Source organism: Sorex fumeus, unplaced genomic scaffold, assembly GCF_029834395.1.
Source record: "Sorex fumeus unplaced genomic scaffold, SorFum_2.1 ptg000191l, whole genome shotgun sequence".
In the NCBI taxonomy this organism is placed as follows: Eukaryota; Metazoa; Chordata; class Mammalia; order Eulipotyphla; family Soricidae; genus Sorex; species Sorex fumeus.
This window is the reverse complement of record NW_026606248.1, coordinates 4,564,210-4,578,489: the sequence shown is the minus strand read 5'-3', so window position 1 is coordinate 4,578,489 and position 14,280 is coordinate 4,564,210. Positions and strand designations below refer to the sequence as shown.

The window sequence follows — 14,280 nt, the reverse complement described above, 5'->3', positions numbered from 1 at the left end:
GTTGAGACAGAAGAGCTCTTCGAAGCCCTAGCAAACAGGGCGTTCAAACGCAATACATCAGGATCCTCCATGAGCTGTATTATGGATTCACTACAAGGATCACACCATTCTACAAGGAAGTGATCATCCATGTCAAGAGAGGCGTTCGGCAGGGTTTCGGAGACCATTTCACTGAAACTCTTCAGTGCCACCCTCAAAAACGTCATGCGACGACTGGAATGGGAAGGAATGGGAGTGAAGATAGACAGTCAGCAACTACACCACCTCCGCTTCACTGATGACGTCATTCTAATAACACCAAAGATCAGCCAAGCAGCACAAATGCTGGCCAACTTCGACCATGAGTGTGGAAGTGTCAGACTACAACTGAATCTCACGAAGACAATGTTTATGAGAAATGGTCTCATTCCAGATGTTCCATTCACTCTCAATGGAACGAAAATCTCTGAATGCAACAGTTATGTGTACCTAGGTCAAGAAGTCAACATGACGAATGACCTGGCACCTGAGTTGTGCAGGAGGAAGAGAGCAGCTTGGAACACCTTCAAATAGCTAAGAGGATGAAGAACCTCCGGCTCTGTGCACATCTCTATGATTCCACTGTTCTTCTTGCATTAATAAAGACCTCAGAGACTTAGACCCTATGAAAACTGGATGACAACACTATTTGAGTCTCCCAAAGAGGAATTGAAAGAGCTTTGCTTGGAGTATCATGCTTTACTCAAGTGAGAGAAAGAATTGGGAGTTCTGACCTCCGTTAATCAAAAATCAGGGACACTGTCTCATTTGCCAAGGCGTCGAAAATCAGATGGACTGGACACATAGTGTGATTTGGTAATGACCACTGGACTAGAGCCGTTACCAACTGGATTCCACAGGGCATCAAAAGATCACATGGCCGCCTACCTATGAGATGGTCAGACTTCTTCGTCAAGAACCTGAATGATCGATTTAAGGCTCTTCATGTTCCTGGAGCAAGCAGACGCCACTGGGCTACATTATCATATGACAGTGACGAGTGGAGATGTTACTGGTGTGCACTTAAGCAAATCGATGAGTAACAGGATGTCAAGTGATCAAGTTATCTATTCTTTTTTAATTAGAAAATAATTTTCCTTGAACTATTTTGTAAAATTTTTGTTTAATTGAATATCTTTGAGATACATAGTTATAAAGCTGATCATGATCTGGTTTGTCATACAGTGCTGCAACATCAATCTTGACACCAATGTACATTTCCCACCACCATAGTCCTCAGTATCCTTCTGGTCACCCCCACATCCATTGCAGAATATATATAGAAGGCACTTTTCTTCTTCCCCCTGTCCCCCTCTACTTTTGGCCATTATGGTTTGCAATAAATTATGGTTTGCAAGCAGAAACTAGGAGGCCACAATGTTTGGTCCTTTACCTACTTTCAACACACATCTCCCATCCAGAGTGATCATTTTCAACCGGCATTATCATTGTGGTCCCTTCTCTATCTTAACTGCACTCTCCTCCAGCACTGATGCAAACTTCTGACCATCCTTGCCCTTGTTTCTACTGTCCTGGGTATTAGTCTCTTATTATGATTTTTTTTATATATCTTACAAATGAGTACGATCACTCTGTCTGCCCTTCTTCTTCTGACTCATATGACTCAGCATGATATGATCCATGTCCATCCATTTATAAGCAAATTTCATGACTTCATTCTTCCCACCAACTACATAGTATCCCACTGTGTATATACTATGGTTTCTTTAGCCAGTCATCTATTCCTGGGCACTCAGGTTGTTTCCAGATTCTGGCTATTAGGAACAGTGCTGCAATAAACTTAGAAGTACAAATGACATTTTGTTGTGTGATTTTGAGTCCGCAGGATATAGTCCTAGAAGTGGTGTTGCTGGATTATATGGAAGCTCAATTTTTAGTTTTTGAGGAATTTCCATATTATTTTCCAAAAAGGCTGGATCAGTCAGCATTCTTACCAACAATGAATGAGACCTTTCTCCCTGCATCTGTGTCAACATTGGTTGTTCTTGTTCTTTTTAATGTATGTTAGTTTCTGTGGTATGAGATAATAGCTCATTGTTGTCTTGATTTGCATCTGCCTAATGAGTAGTGATGTAGAGCTTTTATCATGGTTCTTTGTATAATCTCTTTTAGGGGCGGCCAGGCCCCCCCAGGGGTCTCCCCCTTGTAGCTTGCATTCGGGGTGGGCCCGGGCCACTCCCATAGCCAGGGCAACCCAGGCCGTGGGGCAGACCGTGGAGGAAATAAGGACCAAGCTGGTTGATTGATCAGATGCTGTTTATTCCATTCTTCCCAAGTGCCTGCCCCAGTCTCTCTGAGCCTCCCATTCTAGTCTCACTCTCTACCCCTCATTCCTGTCTCCTTCTGTCTCTCCCACTCATCTTCCTATGCTCCATCTCGCAGACTGGGATCTCTCTCTCCACATGCCTACTCCTGTATTCTTCTACATTCATCTCTCTCTGTCCCCCTTGCTAGCCTCTCCGCAGTCAATCTTGCCACCCTGAGCTCTCTCCTCCTTCAGCCTCCTCTCTTCAACTCCCCTGCACTCCGGGCTGAAACTGCACCCAGTCAGGTAGCAAAATCCACATAAGAAAACCCTTCCTGAGGGCTCACCAGGTTCACAGAACTCAGGCCAGATTAATCTTTCCTAACCCTAGCAGTGTCCAAATCTGGTTATTACTTTTTATGACAGCATTTGTCCATGACCAAGCTCTTAACTTACAGTTAAGCATTATGGCGCTTTGGCCAGGCCCATCTCGATGCCAGGGTAGCACATAGCTTACCGTTTTCCCTGGTTCCATCCAGCCCCTCATCGGGACCCTGCTTTGGGGAGCTCTAGTACGTAAAGACAGCTGAGGCTTAGGTGAGCGAACAGATGCCCAAGAGGGAAATATCACTGAGAGTCACATTACAAAAGCATGTCTTCTTGTGTCCATAGAAAAAGGACATTGCTCTGAATAAACTATGCAAAGGACTTAAGGAGAAGAGAAAACAATATTTGCAAGTTAACAGAGCACAAAGAAAGAAGTTACAAATAAACACAGAGGAATGGGAGCACTGTGATCGGAGCAACCCAATAAACCTAAACTACTTGAAGCTATACAGGAAGGACAAAACAGTGTTATCCTATAGGTCTTGTTGGCCATTTGTATTTCTTTTTGAAGAAAATTCTTTTCTGTTCATTTCTTCTCTCTACTTTTTGACGCGCCACCCAATCTTTGAGTAAATTTCCCTATTAGGCAATAAGTCATTTATAAGACTGCATTAATTTTCAATGTATTGAAGGTCAGTTCTGACAAGACAAGCAAATTTGCAGACAGAAAACAGGCAGATAGATATGTTGTATTGATAGGCTTGTTTCAACAAAAAATTCTCAGGCATATTTGAGAATAAATTCAAGTCAATATGATATCCAGATTATATGGCTTATGTTGTCCTCACAAATGCCATCCAGAGCATTATGCTGAAAAATAATAAGCATTCTGCAGTATTTGAATGACAATAGTCATGAAAATAATACCCATAACCTCATTGGTACTCCTTTGTATTTAACTTGTACTCATGTTATTAGAGCACTTATTAAAATGCTACTTTAGAAGTATCATCATACATAAAGTATAACTATTTTTAAAGAGTTAAAAATCTAAGCACTACTGAGTTTATTACATTGCATTATTTTTAGAAGTCTTATTTCCTAGCCATTAGAGGAAGAATAGGAATATTGGTGTAAAAAAACTGTTCTTGTCAGTATAGAGAATGGTAAAACAGAGTGAAATTTTTCCGCGCATATTGGCAAATATAGTTATGCAATTGCAGATGTTGATTTGTCTCTACTTAATTTTTAATACCCATTCAGTCTTCATATCAGCCCTATGAAATTATTACTATACACCCTTTATAGATGAATAGTTTGAGGTGTAGAATGGAAAATAATAGGAAGCAGCAGACCCCGAACTAAAATCTCGTTAATTAGCTTCCAGGAATATGTGATCCTATTTGTCATGCCTCCGTGTGTAGCAGTCTGACCTAGAATTTGTTCCTCTTTTCTACATTGTCTCTATATATACCACAGCACTAAAAGGGAGGATATGGAAGTTTCTATAATCTTGAACATGAACAAATTGAGCACCATTTTGCCCTTCTTAGCCAAAACATGCTTAAAGTTCCATTAGTGTCTCTCTTGTCAATGATTTACAAAGACATTTGGAACTTCCTTCCAGTCCATTGGGTCAATAAAACATTTTTAACACAGTTTTAAATATGCATTTCTGACATCAACTACAATTGTTTCTAAGAGCTATATATAAGGCTTTGATCAAGAATTCTTAAAAACTGAAAACAGAAAATCTGTGCTTACATATAGGTTTTTAAATAAAAGAACCACATGAAGTAAAATTGAAAATGAAATTATCTGAATAATAATCAGTCTCCTGTTATTTATAATGTTATTTGAATTTTATTGTATAATATATTATGAATAATATATAAAATATTTTAATGATTATTATAAGTTTTACTGATGACTATAATTTCCTTATGGTTCCTCTTAATTCCTATTTCATTTTCAAGTCATTTCAATTAGCATATAAATACGTATGACTAGGTAAATTAGAAGGTGACTTCTTTGCAAAAGCTACACTTATCATTCAAGTTCATTTTATTTTTTAAAAAAATTATTTATTTTTTAATTGAATCACCATGAGATACAGTTACAAAATTTTTCATGATTGGGTGTTAGTCACACAATATTCCAAAACCGGTCCCTTCACCAGTGTACACTACACACCACCAATGTCCCAGTTATTCTTCTGCCACCTCCCCTGCCCCCACTTGCCTCTACGGCAAACATCAAGTTCGTTTTCTTAAAAGATAATTGTATAGTTAGAAAAAAGTTGCCAAGAGAGAGTAATTTGTATTCAGTCTTTTCTCCCTTTTCTCTCTCATCTTTACCTTTTCTTTTTCTCCATTTGTTTCTTCTCTTTCTTCCTCCCACTGGTTATTTAATTAGCAAGTGTGTAAATGCCTAATAGGACTTAAGATGCTAGAGATAAAGAAGTCAATAATATTTCCTATAGCATCATATATGGTCTAATTATATACATGACAGTCAAGCAAAGTGACCCCAATTAGAAAACATGCTGAAAAAGAGAATTTTTTTGTATGCAGTAGTGATGTAATTCTTGTCTTTGGGGAAGTGGTTCATTCAATAAACAAATGCCAAACATCAGCCAGATGCAAGTCCAGTGAATATAGAGGTGTAAAACAGAAATGTTCTATAGAAATGTTCTACCTTTCCTATACAATAAGAGCATAAAACTGTTTTACAGTATTTAAATAATGCACTATCATTATTTTGAGGGCAGTTGCATTCAATTGTACATTCAGATAACAGGACCTAATTTAAAGTATTGTTAAATAAGACCTGAGTAATACAGAAGGAAACTATACAAGGTTTATACTTAAGTTCTATTTCTTTCTGTTTTTATGTGGGTTTGTTGTTTGTTGTTGTTGTTGTTGTTGATGTTGTTGTTGTTGGTGGTGGTGGTGATGGTGGTAGTGGTAGTGGTGGTTTGTTCTTTGAGGAAACCACACCTGGTAGTTATCAAGACATTTTCCTGGTTCTGTGCTCAGGGATCACTTGTGGCAGGTCTCCTGGGATCATATGTGATTCCAGGGATAGAGTCTGGGCTGGCCATATGCAAGGCAAACACCTTCCCACTCTGCAAACTCTCTTTTTATTTTTTAAAACAATCCTCTTCTATACTATCTGAATAATGCTCTACTATTTTGCTTTTAGAACAACTTATAATGTGATAAATTTGAATTGTTTTACCATGTTTAATAGACATGAAATCATAAAAATATAGTATTGAAAGTCAAATTTTCAGCAGATGGGTAGGTTCATGCACTAGAAAAGTCATACCAGTACTCATCCATAAAGAGTCAACACAATGAATAACTAAGAGCAATTCAGTTGGATCATATGAGCTATTTTGAATGCATTCTATTCTTGGAGCAACTATTTTTCTGTTGTCGATGTTCAAGATTTGGCCATTTTCCTGCCAACATTCCATTCTTATCTTCCCGCTCCACCAGGGCATATGATTGTCATAGTGAAAAAGAGGCTTTTGAATGAAGAAACATTATCCTTATCAATTCATCTACTTTTGCTTCCTCACTTGTAAAGTACAAGATTGACACATTGAGCTGGTATGGAACAATCATTACTAGGAGCACATTGTCCTCTGGCATATTTTAGTATCTCCAGTTCACATAAAAGTTTGATCCTATTGCCAGAAAAGGATAAATTGGGGGAGGGGCTGAGTGACAGTACAGCAGGTAGGGCATTTGTCTTGTACCTTGGTTCGATCCCAGCCCGTGTTTCCCTAATCAGTGTCAGGAGTGATTCTTCAGTGCAAAGCCAGGAGTAACCTCTGATCATAGGTGGATGAAGCTCAAAAACAAACATATATATATATATATATAAATATATATATATATATATATTCATGCTCTCCTCACTCTAGAATATTAGAAACTATTCTGATGTTAGCAGTTGATTTTGATAAGGAACTCAGAGCTGACAAGTTCAATAGAAAGACTAGGAAGTGAACTGAAGAGTTACCTAATAAAATTGCCCAATTTCCCTATCGGTAAACTTCTGATTGTACCTGAACAAGTGTGGGGAAGGAAATGGCAAGTTTGGCTATCATTTTGGAAGTTTTTAGAGATTCTAGGAAATAGATGCCCATATAACCAATTTCACTATCAGTATGGCCTTTATAAAGCCAGATAATTTTAACTTTCACCTTCCATCCTAAACAAACATGAAATATGTTATAGATTTGGATTTAGGGCATGAGGCTATTTTCATAATATTTTGACTTATATTTGTTCTGTGTAAATAAATCAAAGTGGTCATGTAAACAATAACCTGGTAAATTGGAATAGTCAATAGTAAAACCAGTCACTAAATTATCTTGTTCTCTGTGCCTCATTATCTGCTAACAGCTAATAAGTTGTTTTGCCTGACTTTTTTGCTAAAACTAAAAGTCCTGGATAAAATTCAGAAAAGAAACTATTTTCAGAAAAATTTATGAGCACAAAAATGGACATCTATTTTACAAACTCTTAGATGATGTTTTTGTGGAAGGTTAGAGATTACCTTGAAATCACTTTTATTTGCATTGAGATAAAATATAAAATTAGCAAGCTGGAGAGATAGTATAATTGGTATGACACTTACCTTGCATACAGCCAACCTGGATTTTATCCTAGGAACCCCCCAAATGGTTCCATGATCCCTGCTAGGTATGATCCCTGAGCATTGAGTTGGGAATAATCTCTAAACACAGCTGGATGTGTACCCAAAACCAAACCAAAAAACCATATATATATATACATATATATGTATATAAGGCCAAAGAAAAGTGTGAAAAGCTCATATTGACATATTATCATCATGATTAAAAGGGCAACTAGGTTTAAAAGGACAATTCACTGGGTCATCTTGAAATGAAGTTAAAATAGACTCAAAGGGAAACATTTCAGAGGAATGATCACTCTAACTCTTTATTTGGGGAAAAGCCTGAGAAAATTTTTGATTTTCAGTTCCCAGTTTTAAATAGATAGCTGAGGACAATAGATAAAAAAAACTTTGCAACCATTTACAGAAGTTCTTGAAAAATTCTATACCTGTGGTTATAATAGAGGTCCAAAATTATATTTGTTTTCATAGAATTTGATAATTTTTATTATGTCTTTGCTGTAATGAAGTGATATGGGTTATTGAAATAGCTTAGAAGTAAGAGCATCTAGAGGAAAGAGTATGCTTCACAAGTTTATATCCTAGATACAGTAAGATATCAAAACACTTTTCAAGAAGTAAAAACTATATTGTTATTTGATTGTGCCAAAATACTTGATAGATTGCCAGTTCAATTTTTAATTTTGTGAAATCATCTATTAATTCACCCAGAAAAATATTGTTGACTGATGCTAGCTTTAGAGAGTTCATCATCAATTTATAGTCATTTTTTAAGATTTTCCTTTAGGAAATTGTCTATTTAATGAATACAGCATTATTAATAATATTAAAAATACAATAACTAAAGTTTCCTTCTCCTTTCCTCCTGTGGAAGGAACTGAGCCCCCTCAGATAAACCACAGAGTCCCACAAAGCATAATTTGAAAACTTCTGAGCAAGGGAGTGCAGATGTAAGTGAGCCTTTACCTGTCAAAGATCTAATATTTTTACTTTGTGAACACAAATCAGCAGATCAAGATCTTGTGGTCAGGATTTATTGAAAGATTCAATTTCTCTGATTGACTACAGTGAGGTCAGTCACAAATATAAACCAAGGGAACCAAGAGATTTTGGTATGACAGGACCAATCAGGCTTTCTAAATGTAGGGTCTTGTGGACTTCGAGGCCTGGCTGTGGATCCAAATTGGAGCTCCTACAGAGGAGGCATAATTGAAACCATGGTTCAACTTGTCAAGACCAGATGAGTTTGTTATTTAGAGCAACACCTTTCTGACTTCAGCATGCAGACCCATCAGCTGGGAGTCAGAGGAAGATGTGGTCTGGTGTCACTGACTTCATATACAATGTTTTAATGAAAACAGAGCACTGGTCAACCTCCAGTTCTGAACCCCCCCCCCCCTCTTTTTCAGATAAATGACAGCAGGTGTGCTAGGGTAGGACTAGAGAAAGATCACAGAACATGGGTGTCAGTGTATGTGGGTTGTAAATCTGTTTATTGCCAGGTATTTACTAGGTAAAATACTGGCATGTATTTACTACTCTTGATCTGTATTGACTCTACTACACAATGTGGATGATGATTGGGAGTTTTGCCCTCACTGGACTCATGCAAGTATAAAATGGACTAAGGGTTTATAATGTATCTATCATAGTATCTATCATAATGTCAAGCACATGGTAATATTCAATAGATAATGCTTATAGTACTATTAGTAGTATTAGTTAATGTGACTATGCTATTTAGCTACTCTAAATTTTCATCCTTAATAGAAAATGTAAATAACAGGAGGTCAGTTCTTCCAAGATGTATTTTGAAAATTAAGTAAAAGAACTTTTAATATTTCCCATAAATCGATGATCGACGGGAGGGCCCATAATATACAATGTTTAATAAATAAAGTAATAGGACTTTTGTCCTTGAGAATACTGTATTCCAGTGGAAAACATAAACAATAAGTATAATAAATAAGTTACATATTATTTGAATGGTGTAGGTAGTTATGAAGTAGTGGGCATAGAGAAAAGTAAGGGAAATCTTGGATGTTAGGCAAGAGATGTATGATTTAAATTAGGTGATTAAGTGTTATTCTGATAAAACACTACAACAAAAGATGTGGAAGAGTTGACTGAGCCAGAGTCTGAGCCTCTGATTTAGAACAGAACCTCCCTGGGTTTAGAAGATTTCCCAAGAGTTTTCTTATATTTTATTTTATTTTATTTTATTTTGATTTTCGGGTCACACCCAGTATACGCAGGGATTACTCCTGGCTCTGCACTCAAGAATTACTCCTGACAGTGCTCAGGGGTTCATATGGGATGCTGGGAATTGAACCCAGGTTGGCTGCGCACCAGGCAAAGGCCCTATCTGCTGTGCTATTGCTTCAGCCCCTACCAGGAGTTTTCATGTCTGCCATATTCAAGCAAGGAGACTGGTGTCCCTGGAGCAGAAGTATAAAACTTAATTCTCTCTACTAATTTTTTTTCACCTACAAAATGAGATCAGAAAGACACTGGGAAAGATTGTCTACTTCATCTTGTTAAGTATCCTAAGCAAAATGTCTGACTTACTTTTGGAAGATTTTGTCAACCAAGAATTTCTGCTTAGAACCAAAGAGGTAGTACAGCAGGTAAGGTATTTGTTTGCATATGCTTGACCTGGGTTGGACTCCATATAGTCTTCTGAGTCTGCCAGGAGAGATCCCTGAGCACAGAGAGTCAGAAATTTAGCCTCTGAGCACAGCTGGGTGTTGCCGTGTCCTCACGCCCCCCACCCTCCCCCCCAAAAAACTCACCAAAAAAAAACAACAAATAAATTACAACAAAAGAATATGTTTAAAAAGATTTAGACATGGAAGGGATTCCAACAAACCAGAGTGATTCTGGAAAAGTTATTCTACCTTTCTGAGAATTAGTTTTAGTTTTTGTTTTTTATCTGAGAGTATCTCATGCAGTTTATACAATGTACATGTTATTGTCTGGAAGATTTATAAAAGTGTGGGTGAAATGTTAAGTACAACACACAATGGTTCTTTAATTAAGAGCTCGATAAATGGCAGTGATCAGTGAGATGACATGAAGCTATTAATTTGATGTATCTTTATCATTGCTCTGAGGGGCTGTCTTTAGGTCTCTAGCTGTCACCTCATAGTTCAAATTATGTAACTTACTGCAATGAATTGGAAATTCCCACATTTCTATCACTATACCTGCTGACTTGACTCTAAATCGAATGATATTCAGGATATCTTGAGAGTTTTCATATACCATGTGCTGTTCTCTATCAAAATGTTCCTCTTGTTATATATTAAAGTCAAGCGGTAACATTAAAATTAGTGGTATTTTCATGAAATATATAACCAGCTATTATTGACTTGACTAAGAGACCTTGTAAGAGACCATTCTAAGCTAAAACAGTCTGATTGCAGTTTTCAAGAGTACAATGTGTTATTCTGTCAAATCTCATCACAATGATAAGTGTGCACCAAGAAAGAAACATTGTGCTGATCATCCAAGTTCAAACCTCCTCCCTTTTAAGAGTTTTGTAAAGACCTGTTTTATTATGCTTATAGCTTCTTTGGACTTCTTTAATTCCTGCTGGATACAGTAGACAGGTGATCACCTTGGAATAATATCCAGATAACTTTAGTCCTTGGCTCGAAAAATCCTCTTTGTTATGCAGAAAGATAGTACAGGAGTTAAAGCGAATGCCTTGCATATGGTACACTTTGGTTTAACCCAAAGCACCACAGAACTCGGGCAGCATAGCATCCCCAAGTCCTCACATTGAACCACCAGTCCTGTTGGCTAAGAATCACTCAGCCTGTGGACCCAGTGAGCACCATTTGGGAGATTCTTCTCCAAAAACGAAATCTCCATTTGTCTCACATTGCAACATAGATTTGAGCTGAGGTCTCACCCACCAGATGGGATATCCCTTCATTTTCATGCTTTCCTCAGATCTTTTTTTTTAAATTAAAATAGTTGCCTGGAGCGATAGCACAGCGGTAGGGCGTTTGCCTTGCACGCAGCCAACATGGCCAACCCGAGTTCGATTCCTCCGCCCCTCTCGGAGAGCTCGGCAAGCTACCAAGAGTATCTCGCCCGCACGGCAGAGCCTGGCAAGCTAACCCGTGACATATTCAATATGCCAAACACAGTAACAACAAAGTCTCCAATGGAGACGTTACTGGGCCCACTCGAGCAAACCAATGAACAACGGGAGGGCCTTTACCTTTACCTTTAAATTAAAATAGTATGCATATATATATATATATATATATAGTTTTATTTATTGAATCACCATGAGAATAGTCACAAAGCCTTTCAGTTTAAGTCTTGGTTGGTCATACAATAATGAAGATCAAACACCTGTCCCTTCACCAGCAACCCAGGGCCTTGGCAGGGTGGGGAGCAGGGCTGGTTCCACCTGCCATGCCACGAGGCCCCATGTGCCTCGTCAATCCAGTCTCATACCTGGCTGTATATTAGGCTCTAAAAGATGCAGGCGACCATGATGCCGCTGCAAGGGGGACAGGCAGAGGGACAAACACTGTTCCCCTCCCAGGGCGGCATAGCACCATAGTTTAGTGCACAAAGCAGATGCATTTCATTTAGGCATTATATTTTGCTCAAATTTTCCCACCATCATTCAAGCCTGCCTTCCAGGGACAGACACAAGATCATTTACTTTCCATGGCCCACTTTGCATATCAGTAAAGAATAGTTCTGGTGCGTGCATACCAGAGCCATCCCACATACAGGATTCTATCTGGAGAAGGCGGGGAGACAGCATCTACCCCATCTGGGACCTCCCGGTGATATTGGCTCGGTGTGGGGCCTGGAGAATTCTCCGGGAGTTGTGGAGTCTGCAGACCAGGTTTCTTCACTGGTGTGTTGCTTTCCTCAGATCTTAAACCTTAGTTACATCAACTTAAAAGTATAATTTAGAATGTCTTTACATGTTCCTTAGATAAATGGTTGATTCTACAACTGTGTCAAGATATATACAAGATGAGCCTGGAATATCTTGAAAGGCAGTAAAATGTACTTTAAAAATAATAGAAATGGAAATAAAAAGCATGGAAAATAACTAAAAGTCTACACAATGACCAAACCTAGAACATTTTTCACAAAAAAATAATCTAATTTGGGGTTTTAACACAAAATATGAAATATGCATTTATGAGTGTAAATGTTATAAATCAATGAATAAGTTAATAAAGTATAGAGGGACAAATCTACCTCAGAGAAGAATTTCTAATAAATTTAGAAGTTATCAAGAAGTTAAAGCATAACATATCACCTATTAAATATGAGCAGCGCATAGTCACCTACTTCCACAGAGGACAGTATGAGAGAGGCCAAATTTGCTGAAGGGAAGAGTAACTTTGCAATGAAAAAAAATAACATGCACCACAGTGATAAAAGACCACGGTCACCATTAGTGATAAGTCATGTTGACAGTATGTTCTTAATATCTTGTAATGACAATAGCATTTTACCTCCATGATTTCCTTTCCAAATACATAAACTCAGCCCAAATATGAAAAAGAATCAAATTAATCCTAATTAAGAAACATTTTACAAATACCTGAGCAACATTGCTCATAACTGACAGGGTCACCAAAAAGAAAGGAATTTGTGAGAACTAACGAGGAATCTGAAGAGACAAACAAATGTAATATGGAACTTTGTATGGACCCCTAAAACCAAAAGACTATGAAACTCTGAGTAAAGAATAGACTTTGGATAGTGACAATATATCAACATGGCTCATTTTTCGTACCAATATAAAAGTTTTTATTAGGAGACTAAAAATAAGGGGGAAAAATTTGACAGATAAAGAACTTCATAGTAACTTCACACATTTTCTGTAAATATGAAACTATTCTATAATTAAAAGTTTTGTTTGTAAAAATGCCCAAGATTTTCACATAAGTAAAATTCTTTCAGTTTAATCATCACTTGTTAAAGTCCTACCTTTGAACTTATAACTTGAGAAGATTTTATAATTCTTCAAAAATAAGTGGATGTCTTCTTCCATCTGTCTATGAAGAACTTGGTACTGTTCTAAGGTGTGAATTTCTATTAATTCATATACTCCTCATCCACTTTTAAAAAGTTGAGAAGGCTAACTAGATAGTACAGGAATTGAGACATTTGCCTTGCATACAGTCAATAGTGATCCCATCTTCCACAATGCTTTGGGTGGAATTACTATCAAGCACAGATTCAGGAGTAGTCCTGAGCATGTAGTGTGACCCATTCTCCCATACCACCGAATGCTGTGGGGTTCCTATACCAATTGTTGATGATAGGTTGTGATAAAACAAACAACCACACTGATTCCGACCAAGTCTATTGTTCTCCTTGGATCATAGATAGTGGCTACAATTGTGCATATGAAGAAGAGTGTAGAGTGCAAAGAGAAGGAACAGGGGCTGCAGAGATGAAACATTGGGTTAGTTGTTTGCTTTGCATGCAGCAGACTTGGCTTCCATCTTCAGCACCCAATATGGTACCCTGAGTCCAAACAGCAGTGATCACTGAGTGCATTGATCACTGATGGGTGTGACCCCAAAATAAAGATGATGAGAGAGAGAGGGGAGAGAAATAGACAGACAGAGAAATAGAGAGAGAGAAGAAATAAAAATAGAAGGAAAGCAAATTCGTGTACCTTATGCCCAAGAGTTCTTGAGTGTTTCTTCCTTGTTAATCTAGGATTTCTCAACCTCATCACTATTGATATTTAGAGGCAGTAAATTATTTTTTCTGGGGTTTCCTTTGTTTTGTGGGACATCTCTGGCCTATACCCTTTAGTTTATAGTAAAGGGTAAAGGTAAAGGCCCTCCCGTTGATCGTCGATTTGCTCGAGCGGGCCCAGTAACGTCTCCGTTGGAGACTTTGTTGTTACTGTGTTTGGCATATCGAATACTCTTGGTAGGTTGCCGGGCTCTCCAAGAGGGGCGGAGGAATCGAACTCGGGTCGGCCATGT

The 14,280-nt window shown here is 37.9% G+C and overlaps 1 protein-coding gene across 1 annotated transcript in view; it reads left to right on the top strand.

The window, feature by feature from the left end:
• The first annotated feature begins 9,840 nt into the window (after positions 1-9,840).
• LOC130017337 (chemokine-like protein TAFA-1) overlaps positions 9,841-14,280 on the top strand; it is a 140,127-nt gene continuing 135,687 nt past the window's right edge. The window contains exon 1 of the mRNA XM_056108023.1: positions 9,841-9,912. Within this exon, the coding sequence (XP_055963998.1) occupies positions 9,841-9,912 (72 nt within the window). The remainder of the gene's footprint in view (positions 9,913-14,280) is intronic.